The 21704-nt window shown below is 43.4% G+C and overlaps 1 protein-coding gene across 1 annotated transcript in view; it reads right to left on the reverse strand.

Moving 5' to 3' along the window:
- The window catches only part of LOC126473142 (uncharacterized), a 561035-nt gene extending 542704 nt beyond the window's left edge, over window positions 1–18331 (reverse strand). Inside the window, exon 1 of the mRNA XM_050100011.1 lies at window positions 17990–18331. Coding sequence (XP_049955968.1) covers window positions 17990–18016 — 27 coding nt within the window. The 5' untranslated portion in view covers window positions 18017–18331. The remainder of the gene's footprint in view (window positions 1–17989) is intronic.
- Between the last annotated feature and the right edge of the window lie 3373 nt (window positions 18332–21704).

The following is a 21704-nucleotide window of genomic DNA, read 5'->3' on the forward strand; positions in this document are numbered from 1 at the left end:
GATTACCGCCGCGACGGAGTATCCAGATCACAGGTTCTCTAACGATCTTCGGTTCTGAAGGGCCATTTAGTTCTGAACAAGCTCTCTCTCTCTCTCTCTCTCTCTCTCTCTCTCTCTCACACACACACACACACACACAATGCGCTCACAGATACACATTTACGTCAAAAGCAAGAACTGGATAACAAAACTTTCACGTTTCTGACTATGGCGCCTCTTTTCTTAAGTTTAAGAATTTTTATGTGGCTTTTATTGTTTCTTAGTTACATATACGTAATGGCAATTAATGTTCAAGCACAGTGGCTAAGATTATGTAAGGAACAGAGAAACTAAATCGAAGAGATGTAGTATAAACTACGTCCTAACGCGACCAGAACGTTTTTTCACGATTGATATACGTATAAGAGACTGGAATACTCTCTTTCAAATTCTGAGGGTGGCAGTGGTAAAATACAGGGAGCTAAAGGCTATTTACAATTTGTGCAGAAATCAGATGGCAGTTATAAGAGTCGAGGGACATGAAAAGGAAGCAGTGGTTGGGAAGGGAGTGAGACAGGGGTGTAGCCTCTCCCCGCTGTCATTCAATCTGTACATTGAGCAAGCAGTAAAGGAAACAAAAGAAAAATTCGGAGTATGTTGGGTTGGGTTGTTCCGGGGAAGAGACCAAACAGAGAGGTCATGAGTCTCATCGGATTAGGGAAGGATGGGGAAGGAAGTCGGCCGTGCCCTTTCAAAGGAACCATCCCAGCATTTGCCTGGAGCGATGTAGGGAAATCACGTAAAACTTAGATCAGGAAGGCCGGACGCGGGATTGAACCGTCGTCCTCCCGAATTCGGAGTATGTATTAAAATCCATGGAGAAGAAATAAAAACTTTGAGGTTCGCCGATGACATTGTAATTCTGTCAGAGACAGCAAAGGACTTGGAAGAGCAGTTGAACGGAATGAACAGTGTCTTGAAAGGAGGATATAAGATGAACACCAACAAAAGCAAAACGAGGATAATGGAATGTAATCGAGTTAACTCGGGTGATGCTGAGGGAATTAGACTAGGAAATGAGACACTTAAAGTAGTAAAGGAGTTTTGCTATTTGGGGAGCAATATAACTGATGATAGCCGAAGTAGAGAGGATATAAAATGTAGACTGGCGATGGCAAGGAAAGCGTTTCTGAAGAAGAGAAATTTGTTAACACCGAGTACAGATTTAAGTGTCAGGAAGTCGTTTCTAAAAGAATTTGTATGGAGTGTAGCCATGTATGGAAGTGAAACATAGACACAAATAGTTTGGACAAGAAGAGAATAGAAACTTTCGAAATGTGGTGCTACAGAAGAATGCTGAAGATTAGATGGGTAGATCACATAACTAATGAGGAGGTATTGAATAGAATTAGGGAGAAGAGGAGTTTGTGGCACAACTTGACAAGAAGAAGGGATCGGTAGGTAGGGCATATTCTGAGGCATCAAGGGATCACCAATTTAGTATTGGAGGGCAGGGTGGAGGGTAAAAATCGTAGAGGGAGACCAAGAGATGAATACACTAAGCAGATTCAGAAGGATGTAGGGTGCAGTACGTACTGGGAGATGAAGCAGCTTGCACATGATAGCGTAGCATGGAGAGCTGCATCAAACCAGTCTCAGGACTGAAGACCACAACCAATACGTATAAGTGACGAACAATGTAGACTATTTCTTCAGCATTCGCATTCTAATTCGCATTTGCACCGTATCTCTTTGCTGATCTGATTCTAATTGCTGTTCATTGCTGAATTAACGTAAGATATGTTGGAAGTATATTTGAAAGAAAAGTGTTATTCAAAGTTGTGAGTGTTATTTATGCAATCCCAGTCACAACCTAATGTCAAAAATATTGTGAGAAAAGTAGGATCTGTTGAAGACGAGGTTTTTGTGGGAGAGTTTTGAACCGGTTTCACCCACATTTAACCGTATTGTATATCTGAAGAAGCATTCTGCAATTTTCGACATTACATTAAAGAAGTTCCATGATTTTCCTGTTAGGATGCACGGTCGAATATTTCCAGTGATCTTATTCAAACCTCACAAACCGAAATCACAGAGAACTTTGGCTTGGAGTTGACCTGTTTTATGAAAGACATTTATTAGCATGAATTATGAAATACTACGATGTTTTATCTTATTAGTATTTCAAACGAAAGAAATTTTTCCTGATAACAATTTGTGAACCAAGATTATAGCAGAATCGCATTCCAGCTTCGTGTAGGATTTCATCGCTATAGCTGGATTAAAGTAATCATTATCTCCCACCACGTACAATACGTCAGCGTGAGCAGCAATATTTTAAAAAAATTTAAATTTTTTTTTAGTTAGATGAAGTAGTGTAAACGTGGAGCGCCGTGTATTTTTCGACACTGATATTGTAACTGAAGGTATTTGTGTCTATTACAGTTAGTGACTCGTTGAAACTGCTAGTAGTAATACAGAGTGTTCGCAAACTAATGTCCCAGTTATAAATTACAATATTGTCAACTGTGAGCGTTGTAGTGTGTTGCTTCAAGGTCACAATTAAAGAGTAACTCAAGCAGTATTAGATAAGCATTTCCGCGAGTGCTGCTTTGCTGTTTTCCCGCTCGCAGCGCCGCATACGCAAAATGACGACCTGAGTCCAAAGTGACTTGGTTCTGCAATTTACTAATAGTCAGTCTGTTAAGTGCGCGTTTCGTTTAAAGTTTAATTGTGGTCCCCCACGTGGCAAAAACATTCGCCAATGATACACTCAATTCGAAACGACCGGATTTGCGTGTAAAGGGAAACGCACGCCACGACAAAAAATGTCTGAAAAGGATGCTGACCATGTCAGAGCATCTTACATCCGTAGTCCTAAGAAGTCTGTCCGGAAAGCAAGTCTTAAACTTCAGTTTCAAAGAATTACTGTTTGGAAGGTTTTAAGAAAACGTTTACACATGTGTCCTTACTGGTTACAGTTAGTACATACTTTAAAGTCTCATGACATACATTATAAATTTGCAAGTAAAAAGTTGAAATGGGAAGACAACTTTCTTAATAGTGTGGTGTCCTTAAGCGAAAAGGTAAATGTTCGTATATGGACGTCAAAACATCCTCATTAACTTGTACAACATCAAAGAGATTCCCCAAAAATGAACTTTTCTATGCTTTGCCCCGATGTACAGACCACTTTTTTCGCTGATGCTATTGTAATAGGGGTGACTTATCTACATATGTTGAAGGAATGGCTCTTTTGCCAATTATAAGGCGAACCTGAAAACTTTATTTGGCAGCGAGGTGGTGGCCCTCCCCACTGTCATCTCTTTGTGCGAGAATGGTTGAACATCAAAATACTTGATCATTGGATTGATCGTAATGGTAAAAATGACACAGCTCTTTTCCTCTGGCCTCCATGCTCACCTAATCAGAGAAGCTTTATAAGAGGCTTTATAAGAGATCGTGTGTACCTTCCTCCATTACCTATTGATTTGCCAGAGTTCAGGCACAGTCTGTTAATTGCGGCGTCAACAGGCTTCAACAAATAAAGGTATATTCCTTTTGTTTTTAGTAATTTTGAACTAGAATGTGTCTAGAGAAGATGCTTCAGTATCCAATGTATCCTAAGCTGTCGGATGAGCGATCGTTTATTTCCTCACATCAGTACAGTGATACACTTCTTTCGATGTCGCACTGGGTCTACATTCGGCGGCTACCTACACTTTCACATTCAGAAGAGAGAATGCAAGAGCAAGAAGATCATGCAATTTCATTGAGAAACTGCCTCACGACACCAAGGCCTGTGTCACCACCAAAAGCCAACAAGTTCTACGACATGACTCTACCTGGCATGACGATCAACACCCAGGAAAGTCGTTTCAAATGTAGGTTGCCTGTATGTAAGCGTTTCACATTTGTGCAGTGCACTAAATGCAAAATATATCTCCGTTTCACGGAAAAAGTAACTGTTCTTTGGAAATCTATAAGAAATTGCAGAATTATAAAGATAATTCTTATTGTATTATAACATATACTAATTAAATAACATTTTGTGAGACTTAACTAAAATATTTATATATTTCAGTTGTCATTTTATAGATTCTTAATATCAAAACAATCCCTGAACACATGTTATTACTAGGTAACATATTTGAGTCCTGATATAGCATGTATGATAAATGCTCTAGTATTTTGGTGAACCACGCCAATTTTTTTAAATTTAGCTTTTTAATTATATTCTGTACAGTAACAACGCACTGACCATCAGTATCTACTTTTGATTCATAAAAATCTAAGCTGAGGACTGATGAGGCTGAGAAACAGGAGGCGAGTGTTGCGACGATTCCAAAAACGCAATCATGGCGGATTTTATTGAAGGTTTGTACAGCTACCACAAAAAACCTGTCTGTATCACCATATGCGTTACATTTTATTGATGTAAAACGCTGTCAGTGGTGGTGTTTTATGTCCGATTTTCCCATACACCAGAAAGTGATCTCTGTTTGCACACTATTAACCCTAGGACGCCCAAGCCTTTTTTTTTAACTTGAATGCCTAAGGGGGGGGGGGGGGGGGAGGGAGGGGTTCGGCGAGCCCACAGGTATTAAATAAGTTTACAGACAAAAAATTACAACTTTCAAAATGGTTTATGTATTTTAACTAAGGCATCGGTTTATAAATGTTGTTAACTGTTACAAATATTGGATTGAGTGAATAAAAAATTGACACATTACAATACAATATTCAGATGTGTTCATATACAATAGACTACTTTGAGTGCTCAACCTCAAGGCAAGAGACACACTTCACAATTTTTTGTGAATGTGTGATACACACATGTTTATGACACTGTCCACAATACTGTTTTGGTTTACTTAGATTGTTGTACTTCTGCTTCTTTGTTTTAGCTTTTCTTACACAAATATGGCACCGACCTTTCCCTGCAGGAGGCTGACGTGCTTCTGTTGTCACTTCTTTGTTTTTCTTTTGTTGGATAGTCTCCATTGATTGAACAATTTGGTTAGATAACCCGCTTGCATTGGCACTTCTTTCTTCTACCTGCAATTTCACTAGTTCCATCCCAGCTTGCAGAAGATAAAGTTTCCGTTTGTTGTGTTTCTTCTCATTCCATCTTGGATGTTGCTGGATGAAAATGGTGGTTGCATTGATAGCAAAAATGTCAATGAGAGAGTAAAATACAGATAGAGGCCATCTCTTTGTTCCCTTCTTGCAGGTGTACATACGTGCCATTTGATCAATGGTATCAATTCCACCTTTAGTGGAATCATAATATGCATTTATCTCGGTTATATTCTTCTCTCCTCCAACAGTGCCTTTATCTTGGTGCATTGTTGACAACATCAGTAAGTTTTTACTTGGTTTCGTTTTTGCTGTGTAGGAAACCAAAGTAACTGGAGGCCTACATGTTCGGAACTGCACTAACTCACTGCAAGTTTACAAGATAAATAACAGCTGACTGGCATCAACAATCACTTCCTATGAAAGTAAACCGACTGTTATGAATATCGAGAATACCAACCAACAAGAAGCTAACTTGCATTCTTGTAGAGACGAGAAATACGAAATCCTACTAAGGGAAATTTTCTATAGCATGGAAGCCTAAGGGGGGGGGGGGGGGTTGTTGGACCCATAATAAGTTTATGTATTTTTTCTTTCGAAGCAGGAATTTTCTATAAAATATATTGACACTAACGTTTCATAAAATAGCCAACAAACAATAACTCAAAGGGAATATGTAGTATGAAAGTTACTTGGGCAAAAGCAGGGGACATAAAAAAATTGTGGGTTCAACGAATCCCTCCCCCCCCCCCCCCCCCTTAGGTGTCCTAGGATTAAGACTTGTTTTTCGTTTGGCACTAACATTTTTTTTTACCATGCGCGTGTTGGTTTCCTGTACTTTACATTTCTTTAAGCGACGCTCTAGTTTATGTATATGTATACATGAATCAGTATGAACGGTTCGTCATTTACAACAATAAGCTCTCCAACAGAGTTCCGAACAGAAGTCCAGGTTGGAGCGGTCAATATTGTTGCCAGCAGAATGGTGATTATGTCCCATATGTGCTCTATTGAAGACATATCTGATGATCAAGCAGGCCAAGGCAACACGTCAGCACTCCGTGGAGCATTTTGGGTTACAGCAGCGGTATGTGGGCTAACATTATCCTGTTGGAAAACACCTCTGGAATGCTGTTCATGAATGGCAACACGACACGTCGAATCAGCAGAGCCGCCCGCGGTGGTCTAGCGATTCTCGGCGCTCAGTCAGGAACAGCGCGACTGCTACGGTCGCAGGTTCGAATCCTGCCTCGGGCATGGATGTGTGTGATGCCCTTAGGTTAGTTAGGTTTAAGTAGTTCTAAGTTCTAGGGGACTTATGACCATAGATGTTGAGTCCCATAGTGCTCAGAGCCGTTTGACGTACAATTTTGCGGTCAGGGAGTATGGGATAACCCCCAGAGACCTCCTGCTGTCATGTGAAATATCAGCCCAAACCATAATCGAGGTTCAGGTCCAGTGCGTCTAGCATGCTGACAGTTTGGTTGCAGGCCCTCAACTGGACTCCTCCTAACCAACACACGGCCGTCAGTGGCACCGAGAAAGAACCAGCTTTCATCAGGAAACCACAACATACCTCCACCCTATCCTCCAATGAACTCTCGCTTGACACCAATGAAGTCGCAAATGGCGGTGATTTGAGGTAGGTGGAACGCACGACACTGGGGACCTGGCTCGTAGCGTTTCTTAAAGTAACCGATTTGTAACAGTTCGTTGTGTCGCTGTGGTGCCAACTGCTCCTCAAATTGCTGCTGCAGATGCAGTACGATATTCCAGAGCCGTACCACGATGATCTTCCCTCTCGGTAGTGTCACGTGCCCGTTCGGAGCCCGGTCTTATTGGGACTATACGTTCTTGTGATTACCGTTGCCAACAAAATCATGTACAATGGCTACATTCTTTCCAAGGCTTTCTGCAGCACTGCAGAAGGGACATCTAGCTTCTCGTAGCCCTGTTATACGACCTCGATCGAACGCAGTGATTTTTTGGTAATGGTGCCTTTGTCGCCTTAAAGGTATTCTTGAAAAACATCAGCTCATCACACGCAATTTCAAAGGTAACTAACACTATCGGCCGTCACAGCGCGTATTTAGAGGAAACCCAATTTGCTTCCTCGTAGTGACGCTAGATCGAACGCAGTGACTTTTTGGTAATGGTGCCTTTGTCGCCTTAAAGGTATTCTTGAAAAACATCAGCTCATCACACGCAATTTCAAAGGTAACTAACACTATCGGCCGTCACAGCGCGTATTTAGAGGAAACCCAATTTGCTTCCTCGTAGTGACGCTAAAGCGCCACCGTTATGCGAAATCTGAATAGACATCACGTCTACAAACTTTCGTCTATGTCGCACTACTGCTTCTTGGCGTTGCGATTCTATTTCGTCAGTTTATTTTGCGGACTGGAAGATGTGCAGCAGGTTCGACTCACCGTGATGATGTCAAAAATAGAAGCTGCTTGAATACATAACCAGAGATCGATATCCAAGCCGTTACAGTGATGAAGTGACTGAGGTATATGTGTTTCAACTAATCAGCTAGAAGAAGGGCTTCTGAACAAAAAGGTGGGGAAAGGCAAAGGGACATCAGTCGTTCGTCGGCGTTGGTCTCCATACAGTCCTGTTATAAATGAGTTCGATCGTTCCGTACGGCTCTACGGAGGCGACGTGACGTCTCTTCACAACCTATTGACACCGGAAATCCGAATTCTTGGGTAATCTCCAATACCCCGCAACGTTCGTGCCTCATGCAAGGCACATCTTCAACGTAAAATCCTTTTCCTTGGTCTTCGATCACGCAGTTTATGACAGGAGACCGTACAAAATTACAGAAACTTATTCGTTTAAAAGTTACATTCTCTCAAAATAAGTTACCATTCCCTGAAATAAACTGTCATAAATAGACGTGTGTTAATTCTTTTCTATAATCGTGATCTTCAATCTGCGTGACAGTCGCGAAAATATCTAAACCATAAGCGTAAATGCTGGTACTTGTTTTATTGGCTTCAGGTCATGGTACAAGTCGTTGCCTTTACTGCTAAATACAACAGACAGCCCCAAATCTTCCTCAATACAAGCTCCATAGCATACACTATGTGATCAAAAGTATCCGGACACCTGGCTGAAAATGACTAACAAGTTCGTGGCACCTTCCATCGGTAATATTGGAATTCGCTATGGTGTTGGCCCACCCTTAGCCTTGATGACAGCTTCCACTCTCGCTGGCATATCTTCAGTCAAATGCTGAAAGGTTTCTTGAGGAATTGCAACCCATTCTTCACGGAGTGCTGCGCGGAGGAGAGGTTTCGATGTTGGTCGGTAAGGCCTGGCACGAAGTCGGCGTTCCAAAACATCCCAAAGGTTGTCTGTAGGATTCAGGTCAGGACTGTGCAGGCCAGTCCATTACAGGGACGTTATTCTAGTGTAACCACTCCGCCACAGGCCGTGCATTATGAACAGGTGCTTGATCGTGTTGAAAGACGCAATTGCCATCCCTGAATTGCTCTTCAACAGTGGGAAGCAAGAAGGTGCTTAAAACATCAATGGAGGCCTGTGCTGTGATAGTGCGACGCAAAACAATGAGGGGTGGTAGCTCCCTCCATGGAAAAGATGACCACACCATAGCACCACCGTCTCCGAATTTTACTGCTGGCACTACACACGCTGGCAGATAGCGTTCACCGGGCATTCGCCATACCCACACCCTGCCATCGGATCGCCACATTGTTTACCGTGATTCGTCACTCCACACACCGTTTTTCCACTATTCAATCGTCCAATTTTTACGCTTCTTACACCAAGCGAGGTGTCGTTTGGCATTTACCAGCCTGACGTGTGGCTTATGAGCAGCTGCTCGACCATGATATCCAAGTTTTCTCACCTCCCGCCTAACTGTCATAATACTTGCAGTGGACCCTGATTCAGTTTGGAATTCCAGTGTGATGGTCTGGATAGATGTCTGCCTACTACGCATTACGACCCTCTTCAACTGTCGCCGGTCTCTGTCAGTCAACAGACGAGGTCGGCCTGTACGCTTTTGTGCTGTACGATTCCTTTCACATTTCCACTTCACTATCACTTCGGAAACAGTGGACCTAGGGATGTTTAGAAATGAGGAAATCTTGCGCACAGACGCATGACACAAGTGACACCCAATCACGTGACCACGTTCGAAGTCCGTGAGTTCCCCGGAGCTCCCCATTATGCTGTCTTACGATGTCTAATGACTACTCAGGTCGCTGATATGGAGTACCTGGCTGTAGGTGGCAACACAATGGACCTAATATGAAAAACGTATGTTTTGGGGGGTGTCCGGATACTTTTGATCACATAGTGTATGTCGATAGGAGACAGAAGTATTATGTCGTCACGAACTCACCACTGCGTTGATACATGTGCAGGATGATTCACGAAGATAGGCAAATATTTTAATATGTTATTCTACAAGTAAAACTAAAGAAAAAAGTTCATATAAACATAGGTCCGCAGATGTTAAGTTACGGCTAATAAAAGATTTTGTCTGAAATTTAGCAGCTTCGCTAACATGAAGATATCGCAAAACTGTACGAGGTTAAAGTAAAGCACAATTTCCATTTATTTTTTTGTTATTGGTCTGGTGAATCTAATAATACATGTCCCAGTTTTCCAGAACATTCAGAGAAGCAAAGATTATTATACAAATAAATTTGCGTGCTTTTCATTAAGAGTGTAGAAACTTTCAGGTCATTGTTTGCAATCGTTAATGAGTTGTTTCAGTCGTTCCCTAACCTTGAAACGAGTTAGTTTTTTGTACTGTTCAGTGAAAGAACATAACGACAGTGTATTTAAGTGGAACCACATAGTAACTGTTGCAGTTCGTAGATTATTTATGAAAAACGGATGCCTTTCAAATTTACGACAGAATAATACCCCGATATGGTGTTTATTTATGGCAGATGTGATGGTAATTAAAAAACAAATTGGGACAAGTAGTTAATAAATTAAAAATTTTACGAAAATACATCTTTGCTTCTCTGGATGCTCTGGAAAACTACTGCAGACACACGTCTGGGACATGTTTTATTAGATTCACCAGACCAATAAAAACAAAATAAATGGAAATCGTTCTTTACTTTAACCTCGTACAGTTTTGCGATGGCTTCATGTTAGCAAAATTGCTAAATTTCAGGCAAAATATTTTATTAGCCGTAACTCCGTAACTAAACATATGCGGACCTATGTTTATATCAACTTTTTCCTTTTGTTTTAATTGTAGAAAACATATTAAAATATTTGCATATCTTCATGAATCACCCTGTATATAAACAGTTAGGCTTGCTGAGCTTTTGCAAATCTGTGACTGCTTTCTGAGTCGCTAAAGCCTCTGGATGTCTTCAGGATTGGAAGACGAAACGTTATGCAGAGAATTATGCCTTCGACCACAGCCTTACGGCTATAAAACAAATATCAGCAATTACGCAAATACCGGCCGTGAAAGTTTGCATTCGATGAATACATCCACAAGCTTCAGATTAACCGTGTAGGCCTGTGTGCTGAAATCAGTGAGCGAACCTACTTGTAAAGGTTGCCGGTGACGGGCGGCGCGAAGACGGACGAGACGAAGGACGACGGCTCACCGCAAGGGTCTTCTTTCTTACGGCCGGTTTACGGGACGGCGCCGAGGCTGGAGGACGCCACACGGCGTGCTGCATTTAGGCCTGTGGTCGGACATGGGTAGGCCAAAACATTGCGAAGACCCTAGCATAAGCATCTCGCTTGAATGCTCGGTTCCTGGGTTCCATTTATAGCCCGCAAGCCACCATAAGATGTGTGTAATGGACGATACTTCGTGTCCCACTTTCCTTCTCCACCCGCAAATGGTGCGCGGGACAACGCCTGTTGACTAGCCTCCGTATCTGTAACTCAGTGATATTTTCCTCCCTCCCCCCCCCCCAAACCCCATAAACACAAATTATGACCGAGCGAGGTGGCGCAGTGGTTAGCACACTGGACTCGCATTCGGGAGGACGACGGTTCAATCCCGTCTCCAGCCATCCTGATTTAGGTTTTCCGTGATTTCCCTAAATAGTTTCAGGCAAATGCCGGGATGGTTCCTTTGAAAGGGCACGGCCGATTTCCTTCCCAATCCTTCCCTAACCCGAGCTTGCGCTCCGTCTCTAATGACCTCGTTGTCGACGGGACGTTAAACACTAACCACCACCACCACCACCACAAATAATGATTTCGTAACATCGTCTCTGCCCAGCTTCCCGAGATTCCAGTACGTCCGTGATCATTGTGCTGATCTGACATCACGTAGTACCTTATGGAATTCCGAGACCAAATTGTCGATTCACCCGTGGCAACAGCCAAAAATCTGTTATTGTGTTTAGTGCCCTGACATCACAAAGAATACATGAGAAAATTTCATTCGCTGACGTAATACTGCAAAAAAAAAACTGTGTCTGTTGGTAGAGATAGGAGGGCATTGAGTAAGACTGTTACGCTCGATAGAAGGAGAATAAACTAAATCATCTCCGCGATAAGGCCATGAAACCTACGCGATGTCGACCGGCTGCCGTGTCATCCTCTGCCATGCGGTGTCATGTGAATGCGGTATGGAGGGAGATGGTGGGGTCAGCACATCGCTCTTCCGGCCTTAGTCGGCTTTGCAGACATTGGAAACGCTGCTTCTCATTCGAGCAGGTCTTCAATCGGCACCACTAAGCTAGTGCTCCCCGTTCCAATCATCGCAGCAAGAAAAGATCGTTGGCTGTCCGGCAATTGAATCTGGGTCCTCTGCATCATAGTCAGAAGTGCTGACCAGTTCCTTTTTTGAATTCTCTCTTTCGATCTGTTTCTTCGTTATTTTTCCGACAGTGGTTCTGTTCAGGTGTCACATGACAGTTTTAAAATTCTCTCGATTGAAATTCACTCATCACTATTATTATTATTATTAAAATTACAAAATGTGGCCAGTCCCCTGAGCTACCGTGCTGGCTTCCACTCGGCTAAGGAAGCGGACTGTCACCAGAGTGCCTGTGTAGCTGAAAATACGTCCACACAACACGCAAATGAAAAGGTATATCGCGGAATGTACAAAAGAAACGTTCATGATAAAAGATAGTTTCATACATATTGCAAACCAAGTAATATGAAGAAGAGACTGCACTTCAGCAAAGATCACAATACGTGGACCACCACCAAAAGCATTTCTAAGTCATTCGATTAGTCTACTTTCATATATTTTTATATGGAGAGAACAAGGGAAAAGTACAATCCTGACACCCTATTTTCGGTACACGAAATAAAGACATTAGCTGCCAGTGGGCACCGATTTATATCAACGGGACAAGTTGAAAATTGTTCCCAGACTGAGATTCGAACCCACCTCTCCTGCTGATAAAGCAGATGCGCTGACCACTACGTCATTCAGATATATTTGCCACCAAAACCGCACGAGCTACCGTAGCAAGCTTCACGTCAGACTCAAATTGTCATCTTAAAAAATGGTTCAAATGGCTCTGAGCACTATGGGACTTAACTTCTGTGGTCATCAGTCCCCTAGAACTTAGAACTACTTAAACCTAACTAACCTAAGGACACCACACCCATCCATGCCCGAGGCAGGATTCGAACCTGCGACCGTAGCAGTCCCGCGGTTCCGGACTGCGCGTCTAGAACCACTAGACCACCGCGGCCGGCTTGTCATCTTATACCACCGACGTAGTGCCCCTGTTCACTAGCATCGTTGGCTGTTATCGCCGTAAGAACAGACACCACATTTACTCTGTTTTCAGTTGTGAAGTGTAGTGGAGTTAGTTAATGGACTGAGCAATCACGTTATGGTTTTCATTAGATCCTACAGTCACACTGAAGACAAAGACAATTTTTCATACAAATGAAACAATTTTAGGAACTGTGTTCACTCAAGGCTGCTCTGCATCATTCTTGTTGACAAAAAGGCTCCACCCATTCGGCTGGAAAAAAATCTTCTAGACTGGTCTGATGAGTACGGTAGGAAATAACTGTATTTTTAGTTGGTTGGCGACTCCATGAAGTGCTGTGTGCACAACGACCATATATTTTAAATTAAAAGGAAGGTCAGCGTTGGCCGTAATATTGATGTTTCATTGATAGCAGAATCGATTTTCAATCACATAGTGATCATCTTCAGTGCTGTAAAAATTAAACTCAGATACTGGTATCAAGTTACCAATAACCAAAACTGAGAAGCGATCACAATAACAATTATTGTGAACGCTTCTCAGTTTTAGTTATTGATAACTTGATACCAGTGTCTGAGTTTAATTTGTACAGCACTGAAGATGATCACTATGTGATCGAAAATCGATTCTGCTATCAATAAAACATCAATATTACGGCCAACGGTGACCTTCCTTTTAAAATATTTTTAGTTATTAGGGAATAAAGTAGCCAACGGACTTGTTAGTTCTCGTCAGATCACCGAAGTTAAGCTAGTACTTGGATGGGTGACCATCCGACAACTGAGCGCTGTTGGCAAGCGGGATGCACTCAGCCTTGGTGAGGCAAACTGGAAGCTACTTGATTGAGAAGTAGCGGCTCCGGTCTTGGAAACTGACATCCGGAGGAAGGATTAAAATAGTATTTCACTACAATTCAGGCTTCCTACGTTCCGGCCGCAGGAGACCTCATTTGGATGCCTAAAGGAGCTCCACCATATTAGACGTGTGTCCGTATTACTTTGTCTAACCCTTTTATAAACTGTCATTGTTGCTCATTACAATGTCGCCTTACTTCCGCGGGGTATGCCAGTTCGAGCGCCGAACTGCCGGCTTTTCTGGCCAACACTCCACAAACAGAACCGAACTGTTGCCCGCCAGCATACTTGTCGCGAGATCCGGCGCAGAGATTATGCGCTAGACACGACTCTGCTTTACGGCCGGGTGCAGCGAACAAAAGAGCGTGGGCGAGGTTAACTCGTAAAATCAAACTGCCAATTTCATGCAAATGGTTTGCTTGCGGGGCTCGCCCTCCGGCAAAACCGAGGCGCCTGTGAGGCAACCGCCGACTTACTCGTCCCGAAGCAATATCCAAAAATTTCCGCATAATTTCACCGTTAACCATTCCACTGCAGAATGTACCAATTTTTCGGGTTCACAGGCCCGGGCGGCTCAATTTGTCGTATATGCCAGTTGCTGCTCCATGTTTTCAGGATGCTACAAACAGTAAACCACTTCTACAGCGGAATTATGGTAGAATTTACGCTCCCCCATGTTTTTCTTCAGTGGCGATTACCTGACGTAGTAGATGTAAAATTGATGGAGTTCTATGGGACCAAACTGCTGAGGTCATCGGTCCCTAGGCTTACACACTACTTAGTCTAACTTAAACTAACTTACGCTAAGGACAACACACACACACACACACACACACACACACACACACACACACACACATGCCCGATGGAGGACTCGAACCTCCGACGTGAGGAGCTGCGCGAACCGTGGCAAGGCGCCGTAGACCGAGCAGCTACCGCGCGCGGCTAGTGGATGTTGTTTCGAGGAATATGATCGGCAGTTTCTATTGAGATGACATTTGTCGGAGTTCTAGACATACTTCCTCTGTCGTCTTTTGTAAAGGCCACCTTTGTTGACATAATTGAGCCCAACACAGTGACCTCCAGACATATTTTATAGTATACTAACATTTTGTACATGTGCAGTTTACATGTGATGTTGCTATGAACCTGTAAATCGTCCTTGATTAGTAATGAGTACAAATGAGGCCCTAACAAAACAGAGCATTACGGGACTTAGTGCTTGACTTCTTAAGTAATAGAACCCAGTACGTTCTCCTCGATGGTGAGTGTTCATCGGAGGTGAGGGTATCATCTGGAGTGCCCCAGGGAAGTGTGGTAGGTCCGCTGTTGTTTTCTATCTACATAAATGATCTTTTGGATAGGGTGGATAGCAATGTGCGGCTGTTTGATCATCACGCGAGTGTTACGGGAATGCTTCAGGAATTCGGGTGGGAGTCTCTAGAGGAAAAGAGGCGTTCTTTTTGTGAATCGCTACTGAGGAAATTTAGAGAACCAGCATTTGAGGCTGACTGCAGTACAATTTCACTGCCGCCAACTTACATTTCGCGGAAAGACCGCAAAGATAAGATAAGAGAGATTAGGGCTCGTACAGAGGCATATAGGTAGTCATTTTTCCCTCGTTCTGTTTGGGAGTGGAACAGGGAGGGAACATGCTAGTTGTGGTGCGAGGTACCCTCCGTCACGCACCGTATGGTGGATTGCGGAGTATGTATGTAGATGTAGATGTAGTAACGCATGACTGTAAACATAACAACGCCTACAATGTATATACAAAGAATGACCGTGCAAGTCATCAGTCTCGTTCGACCCACGGGGAAGTGCAGTGGAAACGTAAAATCGGAACTGGCATGTACCTGGAGGAAGATGCCTATGCCCTAAGAAAAACTATACAGAAATGTGGAAAGCAAAGAGCTTGCAGAAGAAGATATTTGTTACGTGCTAGTAATGTCTTATTTCTTAGAACGCAATTTATGACATTCTTTAGGCTGCTACGTACCGCTCCAATACGGGACGCAAAGACAAAGTTGTACTAATAGCAGCTTGCATACGGATACACGGGGTGTCCCAGAAGGAGTGGTCAATATTCATGGATATGAAAGGAACGATCACTTAAAGCAAAAAGTCCAGTAAACACAGGCTCTAAAATGCGTACCGTGAGAACTATGAGCACTTCTTCGATACTGCGAAACAAATATCTTCTTCTGCAAGCTCTTTGCTTTCCACGTTTTCAGAGGAGGTAGTATGGGCCACAACAAGAAAATATTGTCTAATAAATATTAAAATGCATACCGTAAGAGCTATGATCGCTTGATCAGCAGCAGAGTAGCGAAGATGAACGAGTACTCATACCTCTTAAGGTATGCACTTAACAGCCCACTTTCATTGAACTTTTTTATCTTGTTTTGGTCCATACTACTTCCTCTCAAAATGTGGAAACCAAAGACCTTGCAGTCACAGAGATTTGATTTATATGATCGAAGTAGAAGAGGTGGTAATATCTCGTAAGGTATAAGAGGCAATATTTACTAGAATTTTTTGCTTCGAATAATCGTTGCTGACATATCTCTGAATATTGACTATTCCTCCTGGGGCACCCTGTACGAGCAGTCATTTGTCTCGCCGTCCCTCCGTAATTTGAACTCGAAGAATGCTTAACATATGCTACAATAAAAAATTCCCCGCGCTATGCTATTTACTTTCTGCAGAATAACACTCTATCTGCAGAAGTAGAAATACAGTTTACACTGGGATCCAAATGTCACGGTTTTTCGCCTGGGGCTATCTACAGATATAATACGCACTATAAAGTAAGACTATGCCCAAAGAAACACACTGCAGCTCCTTGTATCTAACGGTGTTAACTACTGGTACAAACAATGCAAAAAGCACAAGAAACACTTAAGCGAGAGCAATACGACCCGAAAAATGGTAACTACACATGTCCAAGAGTTTTATCCGCCTGGCCGTTTTATCAGATAGTTGGCAAATTAGGCACTGGATTATTGGGATGTCGGTCTCGGAAACTGACATACGGCCGGGAGAGCGGTGTGCTGACCACATGCCCCTCCTAATCCGCATCCAGTGACGCCTATGGACTGAGGATGACACAGAGGCCGGTCGGTACCGTTGGGCCTTCATGGCCTGTTCGCGAGGAGTTTAGTTTTTAGTTTTATTTTTGGGATGTTCCTCATTTTTAGTAGCTTCCCAGCTGTCCTGTAAGGAAGTCTTCAGTACAATCTGTTGCTACAGCTCTACTACGCAAATCGCTGTGAAATGCACGCCTGAAGGAATCTTCCCATTCGACAACTACTAAGGGCTTCTCGTAACATCCGCAAGTAGAGCGAAAGAAGAATGATTGCTTAAATGTCTCTTTCAACACTATAATTTTTGTCAAATTTTTGTGGCCCATACAGGAGCGCTGCATAAGGGATAATCCCAGCTTTGTCAATGCTGGTTCTTGAAAGTTCCCTTGTAGGCTTTCGCGGGATGGTTGGCAGCTATTTTCATGCGTCTGCAGGATTACGTTTTTCAAAATTTCCGTGAAGCTCCCCAATCGATCGACTAAACATGTGCATTTAATATCCCCAGTTATCCTATTTGATATGCGTCCCACACGCTCAAGTATTGTATCTCTTTGACGATGTTAGTCTGTTAAAGTATGATAATGGACTTGTAAGCCAAAAACTGGATAATGGAATAAATTAACACCGGAGAATATCTACAGTTCTGTGCTTTTCATTTGAAATCAATGTAAGCAATATTCCAGGATGAGTAGCACGAATGACATGTGAGTAGTCTTCTTTGTAGATTCATTGCATTTTCACAGTACCGTACCAGTGGACAGATGTTTGTTATCTAATTAATCCACTATTGGGCCTAAAGCGATCGTGCCATTTCATATCCCTAAAAACTGATGCACCCAGTTATCTGTACGAGATGACTGCTTCCAGGTGTGACTCATTAATATTGAAATTTTTTTCTGTTTTGTGAAGTGCGTAGTTTTAAGTTTCTGGATATTTAAAGCAAGTTGCCACTCTTTGCACTACCTTCAAATATTATCAAGATCTGACTGAATATCTGTGGAGTTTTGTCAGCCAGTACTTCATTACACATAACGATAACAAATGCAAATGTCTGAGGTTAGCATTGTCTCCATGCATAAAAACACACTGCGTTCTCCCTCTCAATTCAGTCATAACAATCACGACACACTGCTCCTTTAAATTCTTATCACTCTTCCCAACTTTTACAAAAATAAGTTGCGCTGAAAGTGTGAAACAGGCACATAGTAGCAAGATCTAGTTTTAATGAGACAGAGAACCGATGAATGGAACACTCTTCTTAGTATGCCCAAAACTTTTAGGTACTCACCGTAAAAATGATGGCGTCTTTCCTCATTGTAGCGTGTGCACTGCGACAACGACGTTTGCTGGTGGTGTTACTACGCGGTGAAACGAGGATGCGATGCACCCGGAAACTGGTCCTTGCAGAAAGTACTGCGCCGGAGAAGCCGAGAGGTAACAAGGAGACAACGGGGGGTCGAGAGGTCCTCTTCCAGCCGAGCGTAGCACCGCGGAGACCTGCCGAGGAGGAGGGAGGCGGTGACAGCTGGACTGCTGGAAGCTGCGGTACGGCGCCGGAGACGCCTGCGTCGGCGCGGAGCACGGCGGAGTAATGTTTTAAATCGAGCCTCGGCGGCGCGCCTCCGCCTGCCTACCCCCGCGCAGGTAAGGGATCTCCTCGCCGCTGCAGACGAAAGGCGGCTCCGAGCGCACCGATTGGTCGGCTGCATTACGTCACCATCGGCGGCCGTACTACGGCGACTCTGGAGGCTGGAAGCCGGTTTTCGAAACCAGTGGCTGAGCGCGCACGGGAGTAAAGTGGCGGCACGGGGACACCTTCGCACCTCCGGCCGTGCCATTCACACCTGCTACCAGCCGGAACGTTCCGTATCTGCGCGGCTGGCAGGTAGGGTGGCACCGGGCCACACGTTTTACTCTCGCTCATTGCGTGGCCTATCCTCCTCAGTGAAAGTGAGGCAGAGTTACAGGATCTGTTGAATCCGGAGCGATCTATAATGGAATGGGCACGTAAAACACCCTTGAAAATGTGAGTTTACTACCCCAGCCTCTCGGCTTGGCTTGACGAGTGACGCAGCGACAAGAACAGCTTAAGCGTAGCACTGAAGATTATTTACGAGGGCAGTTCAATAAGTAATGCAACACATTTTTTTTCTCGGCCATTTTTGGTTGAAAAAACCGGAAATTTCTTGTGGAATATTTTCAAACATTCCCGCTTCGTCTCGTATAGTTTCATTGACTTCCGACAGGTGGCAGCGCTGTACGGAGCTGTTAAAATGGCGTCTGTAACGGATGTGCGTTGCAAACAATGGGCAGTGATCGAGTTTCTTTTGGCAGAAAACCAGGGCATCTCAGATATTCATAGGCGCTTGCAGAATGTCTACGGTGATCTGGCAGTGGACAAAAGCTCGGTGAGTCGTTGGGCAAAGCGTGTGTCATCATCGCCGCAAGGTCAAGCAAGACTGTCTGATCTCCCGCGTGTGGGCCGGCCGTGCACAGCTGTGACTCCTGCAATGGCGGAGCGTGCGAACACACTCGTTCGAGATGATCGACGGATCACCATCAAACAACTCAGTGCTCAACTTGACATCTCTGTTGGTAGTGCTGTCACAATTGTTCACCAGTTGGGATATTCAAAGGTTTGTTCCCGCTGGGTCCCTCGTTGTTTAACCGAACACCATAAAGAGCAAAGGAGAACCATCTGTGCGGAATTGCTTGCTCGTCATGTGGCTGAGGGTGACAATTTCTTGTCAAAGATTGTTACAGGCGATGAAACATGGGTTCATCACTTCGAACCTGAAACAAAACGGCAATCAATGGAGTGGCGCCACACCCACTCCCCTACCAAGAAAAAGTTTAAAGCCATACCCCCAGCCGGTAAAGTCATGGTTACAGTCTTCTGGGACGCTGAAGGGGTTATTCTGTTCGATGTCCTTCCCCATGGTCAAATGATAAACTCTGAAGTGTATTGTGCTACTCTTCAGAAATTGAAGAAACGACTTCAGCGTGTTCGTAGGCACAAAAATCTGAACGAACTTCTCCTTCTTCATGACAATGCAAGACCTCACACAAGTCTTCGCACCCGAGAGGAGCTCACAAAACTTCAGTGGACTGTTCTTCCTCATGCACCCTACAGCCCCGATCTCGCACCGTCGGATTTCCATATGTTTGGCCCAATGAAGGACGCAATCCGTGGGAGGCACTACGCGGATGATGAAGAAGTTATTGATGCAGTACGACGTTGGCTCCGACATCGACCAGTGGAATGGTACCGTGCAGACATACAGGCCCTCATTTCAAGGTGGCGTAAGGCCGTAGCATTGAATGGAGATTACGTTGAAAAATAGTGTTGTGTAGCTAAAAGATTGGGGAATAACCTGGTGTATTTCAATGCTGAATAAAACAACCCCTGTTTCAGAAAAAAATGTGTTGCATTACTTATTGAACTGCCCTCGTATTTATCGTATGGCAATATAGACACATAAGAAAGAAACAGTAAAATCACTAATATAACAAACGTTAATATATTAAAAAACTAGAAACCCGCCTCGATTGCCGAAAATGCACCTAGTATTAACCTAGGTTTCGGCGTAGATAACTACACCTTCTTCAGAACAATAAAACCCACAAGTGCCTAAGAAGACTTTTCACACTGGCCTATGTTCGATGGACCATGACCAGCCATAAACTGCCTGTTTGTAGCTGCAGTTTATGGCGGGTCATGGCCCATCGAACACAGACCGGTGTGAGGTGGAGGTTACACCATTAAGTTAAGTAATGTATTAGACTTTGTATGTATGTACTGTTTGTGTTTGCCTTTTTTTCGTTTATAAATGTATAGCTATGGTGTTCTTTTAATCATTGGCAAAGGTCTTCTTAAGCACTTGTGGGTTTTATTGTTCTGAAGAAGGTGTAGTTATCACTCTCTTTCAAATTCTGAAGGTGGCAGGGGTAAAATACAGGGAGCGAAAGGCTATTTACAATTTGTACAGAAACCAGATGGCAGTTATAAGAGTCGAGGGGCACGAAAGGGAAGCAGTGGTTGGGAAGGGAGTGAGACAGGGTTGTAGCCTATCCCCGATGTTATTCAATCTGTATATTGAGCAAGCAGTGAAGGAAACAAAAGAAAAATTCGGAGAAGGTATTGAAATCCATGGAGAAGAAATAAAAACTTTGAGGTTCACCGATGACATTGTAATTCTGTCAGAGACAGAAAAGGACTTGGAAGAGCAGTTGAACGGAATGGACAGTGCCATGAAAGGAGGGTGTAAGATGAACATCAACAAAAGCAAAACAAGGATAATGGAATGTAGTCGAATTAAGTCGGGTGATGCTGAGGGAATTAGATTAGGAAATGAGACACTTAAAGTAGTAAAGGAGTTTTGCTATTTGGGGAGCAAAAGAACTGATGATGGTCGAAGTAGAGAGGATATAAAATGTAGACTGGCAATGGAAAGGAAAGCGTTTCTGAAGAAGAGTAATTTGTTAACATCGAGTATAGATTTAAGTGTCAGGAAGTCGTTTCTGAAAGTATTTGTGTGGAGTGTAGCCATGTATGGAAGTTAAACATGGACGATAACTAGTTTGGACAAGAAGAGAATAGAAGCTTTCGAAATGTGGCGCTACAGAAGAATGCTGAAGATTAGATGGGTAGATCATATAAGTAATGAGGAGGTATTGAATAGGGTTGGGGAGAAGAGAAGTTTGTGGCACAACTTAACTAGAAGAAGGGATAGGTTGGTAGGACATGTTCTGAGGCATCAAGGAACCACCAATTTAGTATTAGAGGGCAGCGTGAAGGGTAAAAATCGTAGAGGGAGACCAAGAGATGAATACGCTAAACAGATTCAGAAGGATGTAGGTTGCAGTAGTTACTGGGAGATGAAGAAGCTTGCACAGGATAGAGTAGCATGGAGAGCTGCATCAAACCAGTCTCAGGACTAAAGACCACAACAACAACATGTATAGCTATGGTGTTCTTTTAATCATTGACAAAGGTCTTTTTA

Source organism: Schistocerca serialis, chromosome 1 (assembly GCF_023864345.2).
Source record: "Schistocerca serialis cubense isolate TAMUIC-IGC-003099 chromosome 1, iqSchSeri2.2, whole genome shotgun sequence".
Classification (NCBI taxonomy): domain Eukaryota; kingdom Metazoa; phylum Arthropoda; class Insecta; order Orthoptera; family Acrididae; genus Schistocerca; species Schistocerca serialis.